At 44.1% G+C, this 27,934-nt stretch overlaps 1 protein-coding gene across 1 annotated transcript; it reads left to right on the plus strand.

Moving 5' to 3' along the window:
- The first annotated feature begins 2,876 nt into the window (after positions 1-2,876).
- Positions 2,877-27,756, plus strand: LOC122551942 (cytochrome P450 27C1-like). The gene is given in 8 exon segments (XM_043694511.1): positions 2,877-3,117; positions 10,649-10,713; positions 12,684-12,824; positions 18,191-18,314; positions 18,317-18,356; positions 20,585-20,663; positions 26,054-26,251; positions 27,349-27,756. Coding segments are annotated over 8 exon segments (1,017 nt in total). The 5' UTR covers positions 2,877-2,891; the 3' UTR covers positions 27,493-27,756.
- The last annotated feature ends 178 nt before the right edge of the window (positions 27,757-27,934 follow it).

Consider the following 27,934-nt stretch of genomic DNA (forward strand, 5'->3'; position numbering starts at 1 on the left):
TCAAGTCCCTATGAGATGGACAACATTGGCCAAGTCACATGAGTATTTCCCAAGTGTGATGGTAGTATCCTTGTCGATGAGTTGGCATGTCTTGCAGCGGTTGTGGTCGATGTTGTCCTGAAGGCTGGGTAGTTTGAAGTAATCCCCAGAAATGGAAACAGAGTCGTTAAGGAAGGGAAGGGAAGGGAAGGGAAGGGAGGAGTCAGAGTTGGACCAGGTCACAATGTGGTTGCCTCTACATTGGGAAATGGAGCTTAGACTGGGTGACTGCTTTGCAGTACAACTACGTTCTGCCCTCAAAAATAACACTGAGCTTCAAGTTGCCTGCCACTTTAACACGCCACCCTGTTCCCTGGCCAACATCTCTGTCTCAGGCTTGCTGCAGTGCTCCAGCAAAGCTCAGCACAGGCTGGAAGAACAGCATCTCATTTTCTGCTTCTGGACTCAATATCAAATTCAATAATTTTAGGGTCTGAGCACCTTCTCCCATGACCTTTACCCACTCCACACAGACCAGGACTTGTCATCATGTGGACTGCTACCACAAACAACCCCACTGTCAGCCACTAATAGCCCCATTAGCAGCTGTCTATTCTCCCAGGCTGACCTTTCCCCATTCCTTGATCTGCTCAACTGTTCTTCTGTCTCTCTGGGCTCCATCTCCATCTATCGCTTATTCCTTTGCCCTCCCCCACCCCATCCTCAGCACATCCACCAACCTTTTCTCAGTTATCATGAGTTCTGAAGAAGGGTCACTAGACCTGAACTGTTAACTCTGCTTTCTCTCCCCTGATGCTGCCAGATCTGCTCAGTCTTCCCAGCAATTTCAGATTTTGTTTCTGATTTCCAGCATCTGCGGTTGTTTGGTTTCCAGATCGCAATCATATCTGGAGCCTGCACGTATTATGATGAAAAGTTTCTGTGTATATATTCATCTAATTTTGAGAGTTTCGACTTTTAAAATAGTGGCATTTGGGGTGGGTTCCCTTTCTGAATTGTTTAAACAAATAACTAGGTCAGATAGTCATTCTGGAACAGTAACCTCATCAAGAATGTCAGAGAGCAGGGACTTCGTGAAATGTTGGTGGAACATTGCTTTACTGCTGTGGTTTATGGCAGGCGGGTATACAGTGAGAGCTGTTGGTTTGAGTTTGGTTCAGAATAATCATGGAATCATGTTAGCTTTGAAGCCCGAGCAATTAAAAGTTTTTGGGCAGGCTGGGGAAACCTGACAGGGGTCAGAAAGAAGACAAATTTAATAGAATGTGTTGGCACAGGCTTGGAGGGCCAAAGGACCTGTTCCTGTGCTGTATTGCTCTTTGTTCTTTAAATATAGTTTCTCTTCTAGAAGAGAGGTATAGACTAGTTTAGGAAAAGCACAGTTACCTCAGTAGAAAAGTTTAGTTTGTGCACCTTCCAGACCAGAAGTGTTTGGTTAGAAGTTTGTAGGTTATAAGAAGCTGAGAGAATCTAAGCTCTCAATTGTGAGAGCATTCAGGTAAGAAGACTTACTTAAGAACTGGGAGCAGGAGTAGGCCATCTGGCCCCTCGAGCCTGCTCCACCATTCAGTAAGATCATGGCTAATCTTTTCATGGCCTCAGCTCCACTTACTTGCCCTCTCACTGTAACCCTTAATTCCTTTATTGTTAAAAAAAATTATCTTAGTTTTAAAAATATTTACTGAAGCAGCATCAACTACTTCCCTGGGCAGGGAATTCTAGAGATTTACAACCCTCTGGGTTAAGAGGTTGCTTCTCAATTCAGTCCAAAATCTGCTTCCTCTCATTCTGAGGCCACACCCCCTTGTCCTAGTTTCACTTACCAGTAGAAACATCCTCTCGACTTCTATCTTATCTTTTCCCTTTGTAGTTTTATATGTTTCTATAAGATCCCCCCTCATATTCCAATGAATATAATCCCAGTCTACTCAGTCTCTCCTCATAAGCCAACTCTCTCAACTTCGGAATCAACCTGGTAAGACTTCATAGTTCAGGGAAAGAACTGGGGGAAGACAATTACATTGAGGGATAATTTTGCCAGAGTTGTATCACTGTAAAGTAATAGTGTTAGGGATTACATGAGACTGGGTTTTACTGTGCATTTTAACATCTTTCAAACTTCATTTTACACAGAGATGGCTTTTATTCTCTTGTTCAAACAACCTCCACAGCTGCATATGACAAAGTTTCAGTGAGTGACCACCCCATTAACTAAAATGAAGAAAAATATCAGTCAAGCCAGATTTAGTTCTGGGATCTGACATATCCAGTCGGGCCATCAGTTAGGATCATCGCAACATCCAGGTCAATTAGCTCAGCATTTGGAATCTTAAAGGACTTGTCAGGGTAGATGTGGAGAAGATGTTTCCCCGAGTGGGAGAATCAGAGGGAATCAACTCAGAATGAGGGGCCACACATTTAAGACCCAGAGTTGAGGAGGAATTTCTTTTCTGAGTATTAGTGAGTCTGCAGTAATTCTTACTGCATTGGCTGTCGAGGCTGAATCATCCAGTATATTCAAGGCTGAGATAGAGAGATTTTTAATCAGTAAGGGAATCAAGGAGAAAAACAGGAAAGCGGAGCTGGGTGTTATCAGATCAGCTATGATTTCATTGAATGGCTGAATAAACATGATGGGCTGAATGGCTAATTTCTACTCCTACGCCTTCTGGCTGTTCAGAGATGGGGTGAGATGCTGTTGTTGGTATCGGAAAGGGACGAGTATTTGAGACCTCATAGAGTCATGGAGATTGGCAGCACAAACACAGGCACTGTGGTCCATCACATCAGCACCACTCAGAAACAAACCACCCAACAATTCCAATTCTGGTGCTAATTCTCTGCTGTTACATGCTGGTTGTTGTTTTAGAGAAGGAGAGCAGTGGTTCAGGATGAGGAATGTGCTGAAACAGCGCATCATGAAGCCCAAGGATGTAGCCATGTTTTCAGAAGGTGTAACCAATGTCATTGCAGACTTGATCAAAAGGATAAAGTACATGAAGGCTCAGGAAGGTACCTCGGAGACTATAACCGATGTCAACAACTTGTTCTACAAGTTCGCAATGGAAATTAAGACTCTATTGCTTTGGCCTTTGGAAAGCCCTTCATTCCTGAAGGGCTCCTGTCCGAAACGTCGATTCTCCTGCTCCTTGTATGCTGCCTGACCTGCTGCGCTTTTCCAGCAACACATTTTCAGCTTTGGAAAGTGTTGCCCAGTTAGTCTAGAACGAGAACAAAAACATGCTGGAGAAACTCAGCAGGTCTGGCTACATCTGTTTAGAGGGAGGAACGGAGTTAATGTTTCACATCTGATATGGTTCTGCTTCAGAACAGAAATGTAGAGACGAAGAGCAGGAGTATCAGCCCCTCAATCCTGGTTTGCCATTCAGTCTGATCATGTCCGATCCTCTGTCTCAATACTGTATTCCTCCTTTCTCCTCATATCCATCGATGACTTTATAATATAAAAAAGTATCTATCTGCTTCTTGAATATATTCAGTGACTTGATCTCTATACCCTTTTGTGGTCAACAATTCCACAGGTTCAGTACCTTCTGGGTGAAGAACAGTTCTACTGCATATTCTGAGACTATGTCCCCTGGTTCTAACCAGGGGAAATATCCTTCCTAACTTAGTATGTCCAGCCCTGTTAGAATTTTACACATTTCATTCAGATCCTCTCTCATCCTCTTAAACTCTAATGAATATGGGACCAGTTGAACCAATCTCTCCTCATGGGTCAGTCCTGCTATCCCTGGTATCGTTCTAGAGAACCTCCACTGCACCCCCTCTCTACAGTAAGTGTAACCTTTATTAGGAAAAAGTTTAAAGTCACATAACACCAGGTTATAGTCCAACAGGTTTCATTGGAAGCACTAGCTTTCTTCTTGAGGAAGCTACCTGATGACGGATCGGTGTTCCGAAAGTTAGTGCTTCCAAATAAACCTGCTGGACTATAACCTGGTGTTGTGTGATTTTTAAGTTTGTCCACCCCAGTCCAACACCAGCTCGCCCACGTTATCTTTATTAGGAAGGGAAACCAAATCAGCACACCGTACTCCAGGTGTGAGCTCACCAAGGCTGTTTATAATTGCATTACGATGTCCCGATTTCTGAACTCAAATCCTCTCACAACGAGGGTCAATATGTCATTTGTCTTCCTTATTGCTCGCTGTTCCTGCCTGTTTGCTTTCATTGACTGGTGTATAAAGAACGTGGTAGCTCAGTGGTTAGTACTGTAGCCTCACAGCGCCAGAGACCCGGGTTTGATTCCAGCCTTGTGTGACTTGTCTGTGCGGAGTTTGCACATTCTCCCTGTGTCTGAGTGGGTTTCCTCTGGATGCTCTGGTTTCCTCCCACAATCCAAAGATGTGCAGGTCAGGTGAATTGGCCATGCTAAATTGGACAGTGTTCAGGGATGTGTCGGTTAGGTGCATTAGTCTGAGGTAAATGTAGGGGAATGTGGTCTGGGTGGCTTACTTTTCGAATGGTTGGTGTGGACTTGTTGGGCCAAAGTGCCTGTTTTCACACTGTAGGGATTCTCTGATTCTCACACTCAGATGCCTTTGTACATTCAAACTTCCCAGAACACCTCCATTTAAATAACATTGCCTTCTAAATGAATTGAATTGAATTTATTGTCACGTGTACCGAGGCACAGTGTCTTGCACATCGAAGTGTATAACTCCACATCTAGCCACATTGTACATGTGTTTGAACATTTATTCAACTGGTCTAACTCACCTTGTAGCCTCCTTGCATCCCATTTACAGCTTACAATATTGTGTTGGAAATATTGAGTTTGGTTCTCTCATCCAAGTCATTGATATAAATATCTGAATGGCTGGGTCCCAAGCACCAACCTTTATGGTATTCCACCAGTTACTGCCTGCCAGTGGGAAAAAGAACCATTTATTCCCACTCTCTATTTCCTGTCAATCAAATTATTCTCAGTCCATATCAGTATATTACCCCCCATCTTATGTATTTTAACTTATCAAAAGCTTTCTAAATATCTAAATATGCCATATCCACTATTTCTCCCTTATTTGCTATACCAGTTACATCCTCAAATATCTCCAGTAGATTTATTAAGCACGATTTCTTTTTCATGAGCCTAAGCTGGCTTTGTCCAATCCCATTCGAACTTTCCAAATATTTTGCTATCACATCTTTTTGATAGATTCTACTATATTCCCCATGACTGATGTTAGGTTAACTGGTCTGATGTTGTTTCCTTCACATCTTAGATAGCGAGATTGCACTTGCCACCCTCCAACCTGTAGGAATTGCTCCAGAGTCTATCATATTTGGACAATGACTACCCAATGTATCAAATAATTCCAAGTCTACTTTCTTTAATACTTTGGGATGTAGATTTTCTAATATATATATATATCCACACTGACTGTGGCACCAGCCAGCACAGAATCAGTCCTCTATACTGAGAAGACTCTAAATCACCTGGTTATATTTTTTGGGATGTAGATTATTAGTCCCTGTGGATTTATCAGCGTTTAATTGCCCCATCTCCATTTTCATACTAACATTGATTTCCTTCAATTCAACTCCTTTTAGTTCACTAACATTTCTTAGAGGTTATCTGTGTCCTCTTTTGTGATGACAGGACCAAGATGTATGTTCAATTATTCACCGTTTCTTTGTTCCCCATTGTACTTTCACTGGCTTCTGACTGTAAGGGACCTACCTTTGTATTTAGTAATCATTTTCTCTTCACATATTTATGGAAGCTTTTATGATTAGTTTCTATATCCCTTATAATTTTACTAACATACTCTGCTTGATCAGACTTTTTGCTAAATACCAAAATGACCCAATCCTCAAGTTTGTTGCTTTTTCTGGAAAATTTTGTATGACTCCTCCTTGGATCTAATGCTATCCTTAATTTATTTTGTAAGCAATGCTTGAACAACCTTTTCTCATTTATTTTTGTGCCAGTTCAGATTAATATTTTTGATATAACTCATGCACATATCTCTGAAATCTGAGCCATTGTCATTTAGTAAGTTTCCCTATTCCTTCCTTGCCAATTCATACCTGATCGTTCTCTTTATTTAGGTGCAGGACCCTAGTTTGAGATTCAACAGCTTCCCTAGAATTCTATCATATTATGGTCATTGTGTTCCCTAAGGGACAAGATTGTTAATTAATCCTGTCTTCTTGTATAATACCTTGTCTAGCTGCCCTGTTCTCTGCTTCATTCCTCAGCAGATGAGTCTAAAGCAAAACAACATGTACACACTTCAGGAAATTTTCTTCGACTATTATTGCTAGTTTGTTTTTTTCCAATCTACATGTAGAGTCACCCATGATTACAGATGTCCCCTTTTGCATTCTCAGATTTCTCATTTAATGCCTTCCCTTATGTCTCCACTACTATTTGGGAACCAAAGGCAACCCCCCAACAACATTTTCTGTGCCTTGGCATGTTTCATCCCCACCTACAGAGATTCCATTTAATGATTTTCCAAGCCAATATCTTTCCTCTCAATTGCATTGTTTAATCCTTTACTAACATTGATACCCCCACCTCCTCTTCTCTTTTTATCTGTCTTTCCGAAAAGTTCAGTTCCCATCCTTGGTCACCCTGCAGCCATGTCTCTGCAATCACCGTTATATCGTAACCATTTCTACCTATATACATCACTAATTAATCTACTTTATTGCGAATGCACCACACATTAAGTCACAGATCCTTTACACTTGTCTTTATCACCTTGTTAGTGATTTTAGCTTTATTCTACACTATGGCACCATTTATTTCTTGCTCCTGTTTTCTCTGGCTTCTGCCTGTTGTTTCTCTCCTTGTTTCTGTCTTCCTGCTCAGGTTCCCATCCTCCCATCATTCTAGTTTAACCCATCCCAAATAGCATTAGGAAACAGGTAAGAATTAAACTGATTATAGTTTCTGGATTAGATTGTGGTGAAGATTGTCAATGAGAGACAGAGAAAATACCTGCAACCATACTTTTATTCACATGTAGCAAGTGAATTCATTCTAGGTTACGGTGCAAGAGCTGGCCATTTAGTTCATTGTGACTGTGCTAACTACTTGACAGAGCTGTCAATTATTCCCACACCTTAGGGTCAATTCGAATTCCAGTAGCTAATTCTGGACTGACCCTAACTTTTTCTTAAAAGCTTTTGGCATAGTCAAATCAAGGCCACACTTACCCAGGAGTCAAAATTGAGATCTCATAGGATCCAATTAACGAAACAAGACAATATTCTATCTTGACCTTCTAGTAATAGCTGAGGTGTAGACTTTAAGGTGGAGGCTGAGTGAATATCCAGGAATTACCTCGCATTGTAGGTCAACCTTCGACAAGTGGACTGCAGTGGTGCAAGAAGGCAGCTCACCACCACCTTCTCAAGGGTAATAATTGCTGGTCCAGCCAGCGATGCCCACAGCCCACAAAATAAAGAAATAAATTAAAACATCTACAACAGATACTCCAGTCCAGGAATCTATGGAGTGGCTCTATACAGAAGCAATTGGAATGAGTCCTGCCGGTCCTGGGATGAGCTTTTCCGATTCAGTAAGCAGCTCCAGGGCGTCCAAAGGAACAGGGCGGTAAAGCATGGAACGGCTCAGTGTCATCACGAGTGCTTACTGAATCGGAAGAGCCCATCCCAGGACTGGCAGAACTCATTCCAAGGTTGGGGGATGAAAGGCCGCAGTCACTTGGGAATAGCGCCTGCATGCATTGTGGCCTTGAAGGTTCCTTTGGGTATGAAGGTCAATAAGAGTTTAGAAGGTTGAGGGGAGAGTTAATAGAAACTTACAAAATAATGCATGGCTTAGAAAGGGTGGACGCTGGGAAGTTGTTTCCGTCAGGCAGGGATACTAGGACCCAGGGGCACTGCCTTAGAAGTAGAGGAGGCCAATTTAGAACAAAAATGAGGAGACATTTCTTCAGCCAGAGCATGGTGGGCCTGTGGAATTCACTGCCATGGAGCACAGTGGAGGCCGGGACATTAAAGGTCTTCAAGGCAGAGACTGATAAATACTTAATCTCGAAAGGAATTAGGGGATACGGGGAGAGTGCGGGTAAGTGGTGTTGAAATGCCCATCAGCCATGATGGGCCAAATGGCCTTACTTCCACTCTTATGTCTTAATATTGAGGACTGGTTCTGCCACACCCTGGAAGGAGGAGACTTTGGGACCAGTTTTGGGCAACTTCAAGGCAGAGATAGACAGACTTTAATCAGTAAAGGAATCAAGGGTTAGAGGGAAAAAGGCAGGAAAGTGGAGCTGAGGATTATCCGATTGGCCATGGTCTACTTTTGCTCCTATGTCTTAGAATCTTCAGTGTTCATGTTAGGAATAGGAGCTGGAATTGCCATTCAGTTCTTTCTGCCAATTAGGAAGGTCTGACCTACTGAGCTATCTCAGCTCTACTTTTACACTTCTAGCATACCAATATTTTATCAAACTTAGCCCTCAGTATTGTTGATGGGTGAGCGTTTTCAGTTCTCTGGACCACAGAATGTCAAAGATTCACAGCCCATCTCAGTGAGGGAGTTCCTTCACATCTCAGTCCTTAATGGCCAATTCCTTGTTCTGTAGTGGACGCTGTCATTCTTCCCTGGAGTACCTCACTGGAAATCAAGACTCACTATCCCAGAGCCATCCCAAAAGTTAACAATATTATTAACATTGCAAAGATTTATCTGTCAGATTGACCCTGGTTAACAGGACACACAGACCAGGTTACTGTACTTAACAAGAATTGTTTATTCCAAATAAATAGATTCCAACTATGAGCTGTTCACATATGACTCTACCTGTTAAAACTCTAACCCCTTTCTGAAACATAGGACCATAGAAAATAGCAGCAGTAGGCCATTCAGCCCACTAAGTTGCTCCATGATTCAATTTGATCATGGCTGATCAGCCCATTTAACACCGACATCTCACTTTCTCCTCATACCCTTTGATCCATTTAGTCCTAAGATTTCCAGAGATACACTGGCAGATTTTTTTAAAAAAGCATTGGTGTTACGGGTGGAGGGGAAAGAAGTGCTGAGGAAGAAGTTCAATGGCACCAGGACCTTGAATTTGATCCTTTTTGTTTCCCAAGTCCTTCGGTTTCCTGATCTTTTCCTTCAGGTTTCATTACTTCTTCACAGGAGGCACAGAGCATCTGGTTCACAAGTTATAAAGTCTCTGATTATCAGTTAGTAGCAATACCTTACAGCAACCTGATGGGAAGAAATAATTGGTTTTCTTTGGTTTCAGCTATTTCCATTGGGGGAAAGAGAGAGCGTCAAGTACCTGCCCCTCCAGAGATCCAAAGCCATCTCACTGCATTGTTCTTTAAGTGTACAAATATTTTATCAAACATTGCCTCCAGTGTCATTGATGAGGAAATAGTTACAGCTCTCTGGGCTGGAGAATCAGAAAGATTCACAGCCCATTAGAGTGAAGAAGTTCCTTCACATCTCAGGAGCCAATCAGAGCTGTCATAAGGCTTTGGCATCCACAACTGATCATAATTCCACAAACCAATCAGCAACCTGTTGCTAGCCAAACTCACTTTGTGGACACACCCCATTTCTGGGCAGTCTCCTCTGATACCTTACTCCATTTCTTACATAGCTGTGTAAACACAACTTGCAATGAGATTCAGTAACTTTCTTGTTAAAATTGCAGCACTTCCTCAGTCCTGTGTTGTGAAGCAGTCCTTTTTCTAATTCAGTTCACAATTGAAACAAAGCAAAATAAAAAAAAGACAACAGCCTTTACCATACTATAAAGGCAAAATGTGGCTCTTACAATATTCTAACGATAATACTGAAGACTTGTGCACCAGACATCCCTAGCCAAGCTCCTCCAGTACAGTCACAACACTGCTGTCTACCCGAGAATGTGAAACATTGCCTCCATATGTCCTAGGTACAAAAAGCTAGGACAAACCCAACCCAGCCAATCTGTTTATCCTTCAATGCCACAAAATGATGGAAGAGATTGTCGACAGAGCTATCAAGCAGCACTTGTTCAGTAATAACCTGCTTACTGCTACTCTGTTTGTGTTGTACCTGATGTCATTATAACTTTGGTCCAAATGTCAACAAAAGAACTGAAAATAGAGTGTCCACCCTTGACATCGAGGTCCCAATTAATTGAATGTGACATCAAGGAGCCCAAGCAAAACTTGAGTCAATGGAAAATAATTTGCTGGTTAGCGTCATACCCGGCACAAAAGAGGTGCTTATTATTTTTGAAGGTCAACTATCTCAGCTCCAGGGCATCGCCACAGGAGGTCATGAGGGTAGTGTCCTTGGCCCAACCATCTTTACCTGCTTCATCAATGACCTTCCTGTTATCATAAGATCATATATAAATATGTAAATTAGCACGCTGAGTTGAAAGGTTTGTTTTCAGATGTTTCGTCACCGTGCTAGGTAACATCATCAGTGAGAGTCTCTGGTGAAGTCCTGGTGGTATGTCCCACCTCTCCATTTATAGGTCTTGGTTTCTTAAGGTGGGTGATGTCATTTCTGGTTCTTTGTTTCAAGGGGAGGTAGATAGGGATTTAAATCGATGTGTTTATTGATGGAGTTCTGGTTAGAATGCCATGCCTCTAAGAATTCTCGTGCATGTCTTTGTTTCACTTGTCCTAGGGTGTGTGCTTCAAAAATCTGAAGCACAAAAGGAACTAGGAGTCTTAGTTCAAGATTCTCTTAAGGTAAATATGCAGCTGGCAGAAAGGAAGGAAGGAAGGAAGGAAGGAAGGAAGGAAGGAAGGAAAATACAATGTAAGCCTTGCTAAATTGCCCATTGTGTCCATGGACATACAGGTTAGGTTGATTAGCCTTGGGAAATGCAGGGTTACAGGGACAGGGTAAGAGATTGTGTGCGGGTGGGCTGCTCTTTCGAGGATTGGTGTGGATTCGATGGGCAGAATGGCCTGATTTCATACTGTTGGGATTCTATGATGTGATTCTGTTTCAGCAATTCAAGATGGTGGCTCAGCAGCACATCTCTAGGGAGATTAGGGACAGGAAGTAAATGCTGTGGCCCAGCCACCAATGCCCACATCCCATGACTAAATATATTTATGTTTTTTAAGCTTCCTTTTAGAGTATGAGTGTGGCTAGCAAGGCATTTATTCCCATTGTTGGATGTCATATGCAGGTTACAATGAGCCAGTGCACAAAACTGCTGCAGTCAATATGGCGACAATCTTCCTCAATGTAATGGCAGCCATGAAAGAGTTATCTTTATTCAAACGGTGAAATGTTTGGTCACGTTTAAGACTGAACATTTTGACTTTGATGGTCATCTCAGCCATGCCCAGCAACAGGTTTACAAAGAGGTCTGCTGAACCTGCCCACAGTCCCCTCCACACCAGACACCCAAAGATCAGGACCGAGGGTGGGGGTGGGGGTGGGGGGGCGTTAAGGTGGAAACAAAACAACAACAAAAGATTGTTCAGAACCTGAACAGGGCCAACAACCAACACACACACGACTTACATACACCAGAAAAACAACAACTGGATAGAGAGCCTGAACTACAAGACTGCAATTCATTTCTCTTTGCTCAGGGACGTTATTATGTACCTCTGGAGTAGGTGGGGCTTGACCTCAGGTCTCCTAGCTCTGAGGCAGGAACGCTATCACTGTACCACAAGAATCTTCACTGAGCTGTATATAACCCTCAACTTTTAAGTGAGTGTCACCTACGCCCAATCAACTCTGGAACCTTGTGGTACAGTGGTAGTGTCCCTACCTCAGAGTTAGGAGGTTTGGGTTTGATTCCCGCCTTCTCCTGTGGTGTGTAATAACATCTCTGAACACGTTGATTAAAAATATCTCAGCGATATTGCTCGGACTCCCTGTAGTGTGGGAAAAGATTTGCTAACCCATGATAGGCCCACAAAAGCAAAATTGGCCAACCTGTACCAGAACACCCAGAATTCCCGATCAGCTCACAAGCTAAATCATACAGCACGCAGGCAAGGCAATACATTTTAAGCTCTCCTGGACATGACAGAGCACCACAGATATTTCAAAGCCCCAAGGGCAGTTTCACAACCCAGCAATACCCAAGCCACACAAAGAGCAGGACAGACAGTCACTAGCAAGGACATGCTCCAGGAACAGGACAATGGAAGCACCTCACCACTTCAGAGGAGACGTTAACACCTACCTGTGAAGATCAATGGAACCATGAACTGTCAGGATGTTGCATTGTGTGAAGGAACAGGACATTCATCCAATATTTGTTTTCCAATTAGCATCCTTGCAACTAAATTACTCCATTTCCAGAAACGTTGTAGTTTCCCATTTCTTATTCAGTGTCATTGTGCAGCATTACTATAAAACTGGTCTCATCCTCAGCTCTGAGAGGAGAAACCTGATCTACCTGTACAGACCGTCAGTTCTGTGTCAGCCTGGTCAATTTCTCTTCCAGCGATATCGCTTGCAATAAACTGTCAATTTCACTTAGAGCTGTGTTTTGTGATCTCTAACCTATTGGGCAAATTTCTCCGACAAGTTGGAAAAACGCGTTTTGAGCCTTGGAAGGACCTGCCAATGTTGACTGAAAGTTGATCGCAGTTCATTTATTTTACTACCCGTATTCCCATCACTCACTTCCTCAACTTTCTTTCTCCCACCCCACCCATGAATGATCAGGTGAGACGCACGAAAGCTGGTTCAGATCAAGCAGCAGTTGGAGCAGGAGCAGTCTGTCCAGGGGGAATTATTGACCTATATGTTGGTCAAGCAGGAGGTGACCCTGGAGGAGATTTACGCAAACACATCAGAGGTGCTGCTGACAGGCGTCGATACAGTAAATCTAATACCACAGCCACCATCACCTCTCTCTGTGGTCAGGGACTGTCTGAGAGAAACCAGAGGTGTGACTCCCCCTCCCTGTCTCTCCAAATTCCAGAGGTGAGGGGGTTACTCGATGAGGTGAGATTGAGCCACCTGGGACTGTAATCACTAGAATTTATAAGAATGAGAGAGTATCTCACAGAAATATATAAAATTATTAAAAGGGATAGACAAGGCAGAGGCAGGCAAGTTGTTTATGCTGGGGCTGAGACTAGGATGAGGGGACATGGCCTCAAGATTAGGGAGAACAGATACAGCACAAAGATGAGGAGGAACTGCTTTTCCTGAAAAGCAGTGAATCTGGAATTGCCGAGGAAGCAGTAGAAGCAGCTTCATTAAATATATTCAAGACATGGTTGGATGAGCTTTTGCGTGTAAAGGTGATCGGGATGATTAGGAGGAGCTGGGACGATGGATAGATCAGCCACGACCTTAATGAATGGCGGAGCAGCCTAGATGGGCCAAATGGCCTCTTCCTGCTTCTATTACCAAGAAACTATGAAATCTGGAAATGCGAGTAGGATTCACAAATCAAGGTCATTCCTTGACAAACTGCTTCTCAGCTCAAGCCCTGAGTACAGGACTCCATATTGAAGATTGTACAAGAGTAAATCTTATTAGGGATAATTAATTGGTAAGCAAATATCCTTTTTATTCATTCATAAGATGTGGGTGTAGGGATTGTGGGTAACCAGGTGGAGTTCAATATGAGTTCCCTGATGGGGGCTGTTAATCTGATCCTATCAGGGAGTCCTGGCTGACAGATACACAGAACAAACTTGATTATCCGAATGAGACGGGCAAGGAGTATTTTGTTCAGATAACTGATTGTTCGGATAACTGATGGTTCGGATAACTGATGGTTCGGATAACAGATCTGATCGTAAACAAAGAAAGCCAAATTGAACATAAAACATAAAAAAGCATGGTTGCACAGTTTTTATTTCATTCAATTAATAAGGTGTGTACAAACACTGGATATTGCTTAAAGATTCATGGTATTTTACAAATAAAATCACTTTTTGTACAAATAAAATTTATTGAGGTGGAGGCCAAATCCTCAAATATTCCTTAAGCACTCTACATATTTTTGGAGGAGATTTGAGGATCTAACGCTGTGCTCTATCAGACAGTTTGTTTCAATCATTTTGATGAGTTTGCTATTTAAACTTTGCATTCTGAAAATTGCAGATTTTTAAATGTTCAGAAGTATCTCGGTATTTTAGTAACAGGAAATAATACTAGAGCACCATTCCAGGCTGCAAGGAGCAAATCGCACAAGTCTGGTTAAACTGAGAAGGAGAAAGTGAGGACTGCAGATGCTGGAAATCAGAGCTGAAAATGTGTTGCTGGAAAAGCGCAGCAGGTCAGGCAGCATCCAAGGAGCAGGAGAATTGACGTTTCGGGCTTGAGCCCTTCTTCAGGAATGAGGAAAGTGTGCCAAGCAGGCTAAAATAAAAGGTAGGGAGGAGGGACTTGGGGGAGGGGCGTTGGAAATGTGATAGGTGGAAGGAGGTTACGGTGAGGGTAATAAGGTGAGGGTGATAGGGTGAGGGTGATAGACCGGAGTGGGGGTGGGGGTGGGGGTGAGGGCAGAGAGGTCAGGAAGAAGATTGCAGGTTAGGAAGGTGGTGCTGGGTTCAAGGGTTGGAACTGAGACAAGATGGGGGGGAGGGGAAATGAGGAAACTGGAGAAATCTGAGTTCATCTCTTGTGGTTGGAGGGTTCCTAGGCGGAAGATGAGGCGCTCTTCCTCCAGCCGACGTGTTGCTATGGTCTGGCGATGGAGGAGTCCAAGGACCTGCATGTCCTTGATGGAGTAACTGAGAAAGACTTGGTAAACTGAGAAGGACTAAACCCTCACCATCACATAAGTAAGGAAATCCCAGCATTAAACAAGGTCTGGAACAGCTTCTACAACAATCACAAGAGCATTTGTCAGTTTCTGCTGAACTCAGTGTCATGATAGAAGGACAGAAGCATTGCCTCGTGCATGTGTTTACTTTCCTTGCCATTTTTTTCATGACTGGCCCCGTAAAGTGATGGGAATAAAGCACTTACTTTTGCAGAGGGCTGTGTAACTAACCCTTATGTAAAAAATATCCAGTCACTGCTGCTTGAGGAGCTTGTGTTTCTTTGTTTTTGACAGCGTTTTCACATGTTCTTCGGTTACAAGTAATCCAAATTCACTTTAATCATTGTAACCAAAGGACGTGAACATCGCACCAATGTTGGCAACTCCTCTTTGAGGAGAAAGTGAGGTCTGCAGATGCTGGAGATCAGAGCTGAAAATGTGTTGCTGGAAAAGCGCAGCAGGTCAGGCAGCATCCAGGGAACAGGAGAATCGACGTTTCGGGCATAAGCCCTTCTTCAGGAATGATTCCTGAAGAAGGGCTTATGCCCGAAACGTCGATTCTCCTGTTCCTTAGATGCTGCCTGACCTGCTGTGCTTTTCCAGCAACACATTTTCAACTCCTCTTTGATGTAACGTCTTTAAGGGACCTTGAGATCTTGTTCGGGTAACCCAAGATTTGGATAATTGATGTTCGGATAACTGAGGTTGTTCTGTAAACAGGAGTGTCAGAGGTTCTGTTCCCTCTGAGAGCTGACCCTGAGGAAGCCAAACCAGTGTCAAGTACTATGCATGTCTAATTAAAGGTTGGGGGGAAACCAGCCTCTGTGGACTTATTCCAGTGGGCATCACTGGTTAGGTCAGCATTTATTGCCCATCACTAATTGCCCAGGGGGCAATTAAGAGGCAAACACATTGGTCTGGGTCTGGAATCACATGTAGGCCAGACCAGGTAAGGATGGCAGTTTCCTTCCCTAAAGGACATTAGTGAACCAGGTGAGTTTTTCTTGATAATCGACAAAGGTCATCATTAGTCTCTTTATTCCAGATTTTTATTGCAATTCAGAATAGTAATTTATTGTCACTTGTATTTATGAAAGTTTATCAATTTCAAACATCACCATCTGCCGAGGTAGGATTCAAACTCAGATCTCCAGAACACTACCTGAGTCCCTGAATTAACAATTCAGAAATAATACGATTCAGCCAAATATAACTTCTCACACTCAGAATCAATTTGTAACATACAAATTAGGAGCTTGTTCTGCCATTCAATATGATCATGACTGGTCAGATCACTCCACATTCCCACTTAACTCTGACAAATGCTCACCCCTTTGTCTAAGAATAATCTGTTCTCCATCTTAAAAATATTCAAAGACTCCTACTTCTGTTGCCTTTTGAGAAAGAGAGTCCCACAGACCCCCTGGGGGGAGAAAATTTATCTTCAGTTCTGTCTCAACTTAGTTTTAAGGAGTTAGCTCTAGTTCTAGATTCTCCCCAGAGTGGAGACATCCTTTTCACATCTGCCCTGTCAAACCACATTCCTATTGGTGAGGTCCCCTTGAGGATTGTCAGGTAAATGTTAAACTACATGGGTTAAAAAGATGCCAATTGATCCAAGTCCTGTCTTAAGTAGCTGCTGTGTGTTGTGGGAAGGGCTCTGTAGTGTAAGATACACTACAGTGTATCAGTAATCCCTGCAAATGGAATTACATATAAACCTTAACTCCTACCATGTGGAAGGGAGATAAAGTGTGCAAGTAGATATAGATGAAGAAAAGTCAAAGTCTTACTCCAGCATGATGTTGCTCAATTGCTGCTCAGGAAAGTTAATGGTCCATCTAGTAAGGCAGTCGTCCAGAATGTCATGCTGGAAAAGCACAGCAGCTCAGGCAGCATCCGAAGAGCAGGAATCAGGCCTCATTCTTGATGAAGGGCTTATGCCCAAAATGTCGATTCTCCAGCCCCTCGGATGCTGCCTGACCTGCTGTGCTTTTCCAGCGCCATACTCCCGATTCTGAACTCCAGCATCAGCAGTCCTCACTTTCTCCCATCTGGTAAGGCAGCCAAACCTTGTGCAAATGAGTCTAAACACGGAAGAACAAAAGAGCTGGGAGTAGGATATTTCGGTCCCATATTCAGTAAGGTCATGGCTGATCTGGACCAAGCATCACCTCCTCCACTTGGACTGCTCCTCCTCGCCCTCAAAAATGTATCTACCTCCTCTTTAAATACATTTGGTGATGCAACAGGACGTCTAACTGGGGAAAGGTCACTACAGAATCCACATCTCCCTGCTATAGGAAGGATGTAGTGAAACCTGAAACGGTTTCAAAAAGATTTACAAGAATATTGCCAGGGTTGGAGGGTTTGAGCTATCGGGAGAGGCTGAATAGGCTGGGGCTATTTTCCCTGGAGCGTTAGAGGCTGAGGGGTGACCTCATAGAGCATTATAAAATTATAAGGGGCATGGATAGGGTGAACAACCAAGGTCTTTTCCCCTTGTTAGTGGATTCCAAAACTGGAGGGCATAGGTTTAAGATGAGGGGGGAAAAATTTAAGGGACTTAAGTGGAAACTTTTTCACGCAGAGGTAAGTGCATGTATACAATGAGCTGTTAGAGGAAGTGGTGGAGGCTGGTACAATTACAGCATTTAAAAGGCATCTGGATGGGTAAATGAACAGGAGCGGTTTAGAGGGATATAGGCCAAGTGCTGGCAAATGGGACTGGATTATTTTAGGATATCTGGTCAGCCTGGATGAGTTGGACCAAAGGGACTCCTCTACATTGGGGAGACTGGACGCCTCCTAGCAGAGCGCTTTAGGGAACATCCCTGGGACAACCGCATCAATCAACCCCACTGCCCTGTGGCCCAACATTTCAACTCCCCCTCCCACTCTGCCAAGGACATGCAGGTCCTGGGCCTCCTTCACCACCCGACGCCTGGAGGAAGAACACCTCATCTTCCGTCTTGGAACACTTCAACCCCAGGGCATCAATGTGAACTTCAACAGTTTCCTCATTGCTCCTCGGATGCTGCCTGAACTGCTGTGCTTTTCCAGCACCACTAATCCAGAATCTGGTTTCCAGCATCTGCATCCCTTGTTTTTACCTTCTGTGCTATACAACTCTATGACTCTAATTTCCAATGTGCTAGAGATGGTGAGATAGTTTGGGGGAGTGTGGGGGCAGTAAATTTATCCAAGTCTCCAATAAAAGAGTCAGTGTCCAATAAATTCACATGAAAGAAAAACTGAATTCACTGTTCTGAGACCTTCCCTCAGAACCACTGAGTGTTTTTAGCATTTTTCTTTTGTTTTTAATTTCAGCTTTCCGACAATTGCGGATTTCTTTGCCCACTAATTTTCCAATGGCTTTTCAGGATGGACAGGGAAGGGGTCGGAAGGGGTCGGAAGGGCCTGCTGCCTTTAGGCTAACTGGTTCTGTTGTGGTTTAAATTCAGACTTCCTTCACATTATCTTGGCGCACATACCTACTGGCCAGGTACCCTGCTATTCAGAGGCTTGTGTATGAAGGGATTGTTCAGAACCTTGGACCCGATGTGACCCCCACGGCTCAGGATCTGTCAAATTACCTCTGGTCTGAGGGCCCCTCAAGGAAACATTGAGGTGAAGTGTTTATCTTGATTTCCTTTTCCCAGTTGGTTTTTGCATGGCTTGTCTTGCTTGTGGCAGAATGTGAGTGGGTTGCAATGCCACGTCCCCTCGTAATGAAGAGAGATTTGACAGCCTGGGGTTTGATTTCCATGGTGCAGAGGAGATTGAGAGGGGACATGATGGAGAGGGACATAGATGGGGCAGGCGGGAAGGAACTTCTTCCCTTACTGGATGGATCAGTGACCAGGAGGGCAGGGCGTAGATTGAAGTTAAGGGGCAGAAGGTATAGAGGGGATGTAAAGAAAATAGTTTTCACCCAGAGGGTATTAGGAAGCTGGAACTCGTTAACTGTAAGGGTGGTTAGGAGTAGAAATCCTCTTAACATTTAGGAAGTATTGAGATGTGCACTTGCAATGGCAAGGCTGCAGGCCAAGAGATGGGAAATGGGATTAAAATAGTTAAGTACTTGATTTTGACTGGCACAGACCTGATGGGCTGATGGGCTGAAGGGCCTTTATCTGTGCTGCAGACCTCTTCCATTCCATGACTATGATGCAGTAATGAAAGACATGCTGCTGAGGGAGATTAAATTGAGACACAACAAGATTAGGGGAGGGTTTGCAAAGATCCCATTGGCTATCTTTGCAGAAGGGCAGGAAAGTTTCCCCGTAAGTGTGTCAAGCATTTGCCCCAAATTACACCACAAATAGCAGATAAAGTGATTATTCTGCCTACTGTTAGACACAGCCAGGAGGGAGACTATGCTTGACAAAAAATACTTCATTGTGAGTGAAGGTACTTTGTGCAACATTATGCGAAAGATGCAGGCAAACACTTCAATCACCTGGAAAGACACATGAAAAACTGGGCATGTTCGCTACATAGTCATTCATTTAACCCTTTCCAAACTGACTTTCTCATCTGTTCCAGATATCCTTCATAAATCTGTTCCGATATGTTATGGCATACCTTTAGAGCAGGTGGGATTTGAACCAATACCTCCAGGCTGTGAGGGAGGAACACTACCACTGGGCCACAAGAGCCCTCTTGCCTGTTCCCCTGGCAGTGGGAGGCAGTTGCAGGGTGTTGATTAGCTCAGTTGGCAGGACAGCTGGTCAGCCTGCGGAGTGACGTGAGCAGCGTGAGTTCAATTCCCACTGCCACCTAAGGTTACATGAAGCTCGCCCTTCACCTTGGAAGTGGTGACCTTTGGGTTAAGCCACCAGTCTTTCTCAAATAACAGAGCAGCTCTATAGTCCAGAAAGACTTTGGCAAGGTCACATTTTCCTTAGTATTAGGAATGTTTCAAAAGTTAGCCCTGGAGGGGGGAGGAAAATCCAAAAGAGATCTGCCCCATTGCTTTGCTTCCCTCAGTGCTATTAGTATCATAAAGTCATACAGCACGGAAACAGACCCTTCGATCCAACTCATCCCTGTTGACCATAATCCCAAACTAAACTATTCCCACCTGCCTGCATTTAGCCCATATCCCTCCAAACATTTCTTATTCACATACCTTTCCAAATGTCTTTTAAACATTGTAACTGTACCCGCATCCACCACATCCTCTGGAAGTTCATTCTATCTGCAAACCACCCTCTATGTGAAAATGTTGTCCCTCAGATCCCTTTAAAATCTTTCTCCTCTCACCTTAAACCTATGCCCCCTAGTTTTGAACTCCCCGACCCGAGGGAAAAGACCTTTGTTATTCACCTTATCCATGCCCCTCATGAATTTATAAACCTCCATAAGGTCACCCCTCAACTTCCTATGAAAAATGTCCCAGCCTATCCAGCCTGTCCTTACACCTCAATCCCTCCAGTCCTGGCAACATCCTGGTAAATATTTTCTGCATCCTCTCCAATTTAATACTATATTTTGTACAGCAGGGTGACCAGATATGAGGTAAATTCCCACATTATTTAGTTGTACTTGGAATCTCTCAAGTGACCCGTGAGCCATTTGCTCTTCTGGGAAAGCTGACAAACGATCCAATCAGTTCTGTGAATCCCCTTGCTGGATGAGCTCACTGGGTGGGGCTCGCTGTTGAAACATGAAGTGTATAAATTGGGAAAGGACAGCACCAATGGAAACCAGCCAAGTGTGTCACAGCCTGTCCCGGGGAACTGGTCGATGTTGAATAACATGGGGGTGGGGGTGGGAGTAGGAGTGGGGGTGGGGGTGGGGAATGGAAGGAGGCTCTGTCAACTGAAAAAACTCCTGTGTGCTTCCCACCACAGACTGTCCCCTGTCCTTCCCGGAAATGGTCGGATCACCCAGGAGGACATGATTGTCGGTGGATACTTTATTCCAAGTGGGGTGAGCCAACCATTTATTCTTTGAATTACTGCTTGTACTGTGGAAATTAATAACTTCCTAAATTTAATCTCTGTTAAAAATAATGTGCGTAAAAGTCTCCGCTCTTATTAAATCATAGTGAGAGAATCTTATTTTGAGGTGGCGCAGTGGCTCAGTGGTTAGCACTGCCACCTCCCAGCGCTAGGGACCTTGGGTTCGATTCCAGCCTCGGGTGACTGTGTTAAATTCACACATTCTCCTTGTGTCTGTGTGGGTTTTCTCCAGAATGTCTGGTTTCCTCCCACAATCCAAAGATGTGCAGGTCAGGTGAATTGACCATGCTAAATTGCCAATAGTGTTCAGGGATGTGTTGCTTAGGTGCATTAGTTAGGATTAAGTGTAGAGTAATAGGGGAATGGATCTAGGTGGAATACTCTTCAGAGGGTCGGTGTGGACTTGTTGGGTCATATGACCTGTTTCCATACTGTAAGGATTCTATGAATAACATGAGGCCACTCAGTCCATCCTATCTGTGCTGGCACATTCAACAAGCAGTTATGTTTAATCCCAAATAACATGTAGACATAGCAAGAGGAGGCTACATAGTCATTTGATCTCCCTCCACTGATCATTTTGTTTTTAAATTCATGTGATTTGGGAATCATTGGCTGGGCCACCATGTTTGTCCATCCCTAATTGTCCAGGAGGAGCTGGTGGTGAGATGACTTCTTGAACCACTGTGCTACAGTTAGACAGTCAATGATTTTGAGAAGGAGTTCCAAGATTTTGACCCAGAGACACTGAAGGTACTGCAATACATTTCCAAGTGCTACAGCGGGATTTGAATTCCATATCCCCAGTGCATTAACCTGGGCATCTACTAATCCAGAGACATCACCATTATAAGACATAAGACAGGCCATAAGACATAGGAGTGGAAGTAAGGCCATTCAGCCCATCAGGTCCACTCCACAAGTTATGTCACCATCTCAATAGCTCAGTCAATATTGCAATCCTCTGAGTATTCTCAGAATTTTTTTGTTTTTGGTACAGAAATTACTATGATCCTTGGGGAGCACAAAACAGTTCAGTGGACCGAACAAAGATTTACGTTGATGAGATGGTTTTAGGGACAGGTAAGAATTAGTGAGTGGCTCGGTAGCGAGTGGTCACAGATATTCAAAATCATTGGCAAAAAAAAACAGAAAGGAGAGATGAGGAGAAGATTCTTCTCTCAAAGCTATCCAGACGCCCACCTGCAAGGGTACAGGCACGCAGAAAATAAAAGATATTGGGAAACCAGCGATTTGTCAGCTCTGGCCCTGTCCACGATCACACTGGGTCACACCCACATGCAACGACTACAAGAAAACGCATGGGACCTCTCTGTGGATTCTACGGCGGTCAAATGTCAGTCTTGCTCCACAGTTGCCAGTGCAACTACAGGGATTGTGACCCTAGTTACTGCTCTCACCACCTCTCACTCACCAACGCCATTGTTTGGGAACCCTTATTGCAGAGAGCTAGTGTGGGCTAGAGTCACATGTAGAATGGAGACAATGAGGTCTCCAGATGCTGGATATCAGAGTTGGGAGTGTGTTATTGGGAAAGCATCATTTCCTGACGTTTCCGGCCCAAAACGTCTATTTTTCTGCTCCTCAGTGCTGCCTAACCTGCTGTGCTTTTCCAGCAACACACTCTCAACTCAGACATAGAATGGTCTGGATGGGATTGGCACATTCCATTCTGTGAAGTCCACGACTGAACCACTTGGGTCTCTATAACAATTCAGCAGTTGATTTAAGGGGAGGGTAAAATCTGCCACCACGCCTGTTACTATTGGTATCAGCGATCATCCTCTATTGAGGGAGCTAGGTTGAGTCAGAACCAAGATTCTGATATAAATGATTCCATTCCTGATCTGCTCCATCCCTGTCTGTGCCCAGTCAAGTGATTTGCTGCTCATTACGCATGAAAGGCAGCCAATTTTGGAGTTCTTAGAAGATAGTAGCAGGAGAAGGCCATTCAGCCCGGTCCACCATTCAACATTAGCTGATCTTCCAGCTCATTCCCCTGTTCTAGCTTTCTTCCCCATACCCTTTGATCCCTTTAGCTCCCAAAGAACTATATCTAACTCCTTCTTGAAAACATTCAATGTTTTGGCCTCAGCCACTTACAGTGGCAGAGGATTCCTTAGTCCTAAATGGCCTGTCCCATATCCTTAGACTGTGACCCTTGGTCATAGGGAACATGGAATTTGTACAGTGTGGAAGCAGGCCATTCAGCCCACATCAACTCTCTGAAAAGCATCCACCCTATCCCCACATTTCTGACAGCCAATCCACCTAACCTACACATTGTTGGACTGTGGAAGGAAACTGGAGCACTCAGAGGAAACCCACACAGACACTGGGAGAACGTGCAACCTCCCAAGGGTGGGATCGAACTGAGGTCCCTGGAGCTGATGGCCACTTGATGCAAGGAAATCCTGTTAGTTTGTGAATCTGCTACAGAACTAAGGGAGCAAACAAAGTAAGAGCTGTAAAGGCTGGAGACAGAGAACCTTGAAGCCAAAGTTAAAAGAGTAATTGGCCAACTCTCATTGTGTTCGGACCAAAGGTAAATGGTAGTGTCATGCGGGATTATAATGCCATCCACTCGATGATTTACCAAACATCGAGAGTCCATTCACTGTGTTGTCAGGATGACAGAAGTTAGATCTGATAAATGCCAACCATTAATTTGTAAACAAACATATGAATAGGTTTAGGGTGAGAGGGGAAAGGTATAAAAGAGACCTAAGGGGCAACTTTTTCATGCACAGGGTGGTACATGTATGGAATGAGCTGCCAGAGGATGTGGTGGAGGCTGGTACAATTGCAACATTGAAGAGGCATTTGGATGGGTATATGAATAGGAAGGGTTTAGAGGGATGTGGGCGGGGTGCTGGCAGGTGGGACTAGATTGGGTTGGGATATCTGGTCGGCATGGACGGGTTGGACCGAAGGCTGTACATCTCTATGACTCTAATTAAGAGCAGTGGTAGGCCATTCAGCCCCTCCAAGCGTGCTCCACTGTTCAATAAGATCATGGTGGATCTGTTTGTGCTTTGAATTACAGATTCCCATCCCGGCCCAAATCACGATCACTTTTGATCATCTTCCCTGAGGAAAATGTATCCACCTCCGCTTTAGAAAAATTCAGTGAACCCCAAGGCCCCATCTCCTTTGAGGCAGAGAGTTCCTAAGTCACACAGCCCTCTGAGAGAGAAGAAGTCCCCTCGTCTCTGTCCTGAAAGGGTGCCCCCCTCACTGTAAAACCATGCCGTCCAGTTCTGGACTCACCTACAAGAGAAGCCACCCTTCCCAGGGCCACCTCATCAAGGCCTTTTTAGATCTTCATCTCTTAATAAGTCACACCTCTTCTAAACTCCAGTAGAAACAAGGAGAAAGTGAGGACTGCAGGTGCTGGCGATAAGAATCGAAGAGTGTGATGCTGGAAAAGCACAGCCGGTCAGGCAGCATCTGAGGAGCAGGAGAATCGACATTTCGGGCATCGGCCCGATTCCTGATGAAGGGCTTATGCCTGAAACAATCGATTCTCCAGATCCACAGCTGTTGTCTGACTTGCTGTGCTTTTACAGCACCACACTCTTCCACTCCAGTACAAACAAACCCACTCTTTCCTCTCAAGACGATCCTCCCATTGCGGGTCTCAATGTAGTAAACCTCCCCTGAAACACCTCCAATGCATTTCCATCCTTCCTGAAACATTAGACCAACTCTGCACATAGAATTCAAAAGACACCCTGTATAACATCCTTACTTTTATGTTTCATTCCTCTTCCGATAAATCTATCACATTCCAATAGCCTTTTTAATCATTTGCTGTATCTGCATGGTTACTGTTTCTGATTTGTGCACCAGGACATTAGGATTTTCTGTGTCCTTTTGTGTGGACCTTGCATGTATTTATTCAAAATGTTTGGTCATGAAAAGGTTAGATTTTTTTTACATGCCTGTCATGATTTAACTAAAGAAGTTCATGAAGAAGTGAGTTTGGAAGTGTCAGGGGGGTCTGATGAATTGGATAATTGGCCTGTCAGTGGAGTGTAACCCTTCAAACCAACACAAGTTGTTTCTGAAACCAATTCCAACCCGAGTCAGAGTCAGGGACAAATTGTTTCGGCCCAAAACATTGACCTTCCCTATTAACTCCGAGTCAGAATCAGGCAGACATATCTAATGAAAGGAGAAAGCCATCCTTAGTCAAGAAAGGATTTCATAGAATCCCTCCAGTGTGGCAGCAGACTATTCAGCCCATCAAGTCCACGCTGACTCTCCAAATACCATCCCACCTGGACCCATCCCTGTTACTCTGTCCCTGCAACCCTGCATCTTCCATGGCTGACCCACCTAGTCTACACATCCCTGGACGGTATGGGAAATTTAGTATATGTGGAGGCAATGGGTCTAGTGGTATTATTGCTGGACAGTTAATCCAGAGACATGGATAATGTTCTGGGGACACGGGTTCGAATCCTACCATGGCAGATGGTGGAATTTGAATTCATCAAAAAAATCTGGAATGAAGAATCTAATGATGACCATGAATCCATTGTCAATTGCTGGAAAAACGCATCTGGTTCACTAATGTCCTTCAGGGAAGGAAACTGCCATCCTTATCTGGTCTGGCCTACATGTGACTCCAGCCTCTCAGCCATGTGGTTGACTCTTAACTGCCCTCTGGGCAATTAGGGATGGGCAATAAATGCTGGTCAAACCAGTGACATCCTCATCCCATGAATGAATTAAAAACAAAAAAAAATTAGCATGGCCAATCCACCTAACCTGCACATTGTTGGACTGTTGGAGGAAATTCACACAGACAGAGGGAGAATGTGTGAACTCAGCACAGACAGTCACCTGAGGCTGGAATTGAATCTGAGTCTCTAGCGCTGTGAGGTAGTGGCGCCAACCACTGGGCCACCATGCTGCCCCATGCCTCAATCTGAGGCCATTGACAGGAACAGGTCAGACTCCTTCCTCAAATTCTGAAACTCTGAAGTAAGGAGGAAGGTAATCTCTGAAGCATTACAAGCCAGTGGTCAAATCAGATTTGTAAAGAAATGGAAAACAAAAGATGTCTACGATTTGTTGAGCAGTTTGAACATTGTCATTCTGCAGGAAAGAATGGAGTAGCACCCTACTGTAACTATTTTTAAAATATATATAGATGCTAGAATAAACTGCATGGAGTTTGTCGCTGAATCTCCTTATGGTATATGTTTTATAGTCCATCCTGCAAGGATTTCACAGAAGGATTGTCACTGAACCCCGTGCCCTGTGGGGAAGCCAGCCTAATAATTGCTTCTGTGTTATCTCATTTTGCTTCTCTGCTTTCCTGTCCAGACTCTGCTTGCCCTCTGCCACTACAGTACATCTCACAACAACGAGGTTTTTGAAAAGCCCAGAGAGCTTCAGCCTCACCGCTGGCTGCGGAAGACTGACACGAATCGCGTGGATAACTTCGGAACAATCCCGTTCGGTTACGGGGTGCGGAGCTGTGTGGGGCGGAGGATCGCGGAGTTGGAGATACACCTAGTACTTATACAGGCAGGCCTTGCCGTTCCTCAGGTGGGCATGAAAGGGGTTCTGATATTGGGGGAACCCTTAGCTCCCAAAGCCAGGAGCGAATGTGCTGTTTTCACGTGAGGATGTGGTTTCTACATTGATAGGTAATGAGTTTTCAGAAATTAGCAGCGGATTCTGAATTTCACTGTTGAGACACATAAAACAAACATTCATAAGCAATAACAATTCCAGGCCATCACTAAACTGAAAACTAGGTACACAATAATGAAAGATTCAGAATTAGAAACATTTTAACATAAAATAGTTACAGGATTTTACAAAATGCTGATCTCCTTAAATTACTGAAGAAAAATTAAAGGTTCACAGCACTTTGTGTTTTATATTAATGTCCATACATTACATGTTATTAGGTTGAATTAATTAAATTCTCAATCATTTATACACTATTTCAGTTTTATACATTGAGGGAATAGGTCATCTCATAGATGATTCGTATATGCCCCCAACCCAACATGGCCTGTCTCTTTAGGCTTTCCCAGTCCCGAGTGACCAGTTTAAATTGTGAAAACTGGATGGCATGGGCAAGTTGGGCCGAAGGGCCTGTTTCCATGCTGTAGACCTCTATGACACTACAACTCCTATTACCTTGCAAGGTCTGAGCGCTCCTCCAGTTCTTGCCTCCATTCTCCAATTCCATTGCTTCTCCATTGGAGCCTGTGCTTTCCACCTAGACCCCTAGCCCATCCCTCCCCTGAACTGACTAGATTTGGAGAACACATTTGAAAACAAAAGGGGTCTCCCATTTAAGATGGAGAGGAGGAGAACTGACCCCCCCAAACCAACCTTTCTCTCCCTCGACTGCCCTGCCTCTCCTCTGAACTGACCTGTCCCTTTTCCTTTTAAGTCACTCAGAACGTACCTCTTTGACCACGTTTTGGTCACCAATCCTAGTGTTTCCCACCCCTCCCCCCTTCATAACTTTACACCCCCATGTCATTCTTTGATGCGTTACTTCCTGAAGGTGCTGCGCAAATGCAAGCTGTTGTTGTTGTGGGTTGGGAGGGCTGCCATTTACTTTGTTTCCCCTTTGTAGTGACCATATTAACCTCCACTCTCTCCAACTCCTGCAAGCATTTGAGGTCCACTTGGCTCCCAACACCAGAACAGTTTCTGCCAAAATCCAAGGCCTGCTGGGTCCAGGGAAGCCTATCAACCTCAAGTTTGTGGACAGGAAGTACCGCGGGGCTAGGGGCTAGGGGCTAGGGGCTAGGGGCGAGGGGCTAGGGGCTAGGGGCGAGGGGCAAGGGAGGCATAAAGTGGATTCCTCGGGAACTGACTGCAAGTGTTTCTGCCAACGAATTTCACTTAATCTGCAGCAACGAGGCTTTCAGGACATCTAGATAAACAGCGACAGGCGATGAAGAAACACGATGAAGGCTTTGACTCAACTCAAATCTAACTGTGTGCACAGAGCAGATCGTTCAACCCTGCATTGATACCAAAGGTCGCCCTCTGTTGGAAATGCCTGGATGGGGAAGTTAAAAATCACACAACACTAGGTTATAGTCCAACAAGTTTAACTGGAAACACACTAGCTTTCGGAGCATCGCTCCTTCCATCAGGTGGTAGGATGATAGAGCGTCGCTCCGAAAGCTAGTGTGCTTCCAATTAAACCTGTTGGACTATAACCTGTTGTGT

This window comes from Chiloscyllium plagiosum, chromosome 7 (assembly GCF_004010195.1).
Source record: "Chiloscyllium plagiosum isolate BGI_BamShark_2017 chromosome 7, ASM401019v2, whole genome shotgun sequence".
Taxonomy (NCBI): Eukaryota; Metazoa; Chordata; class Chondrichthyes; order Orectolobiformes; family Hemiscylliidae; genus Chiloscyllium; species Chiloscyllium plagiosum.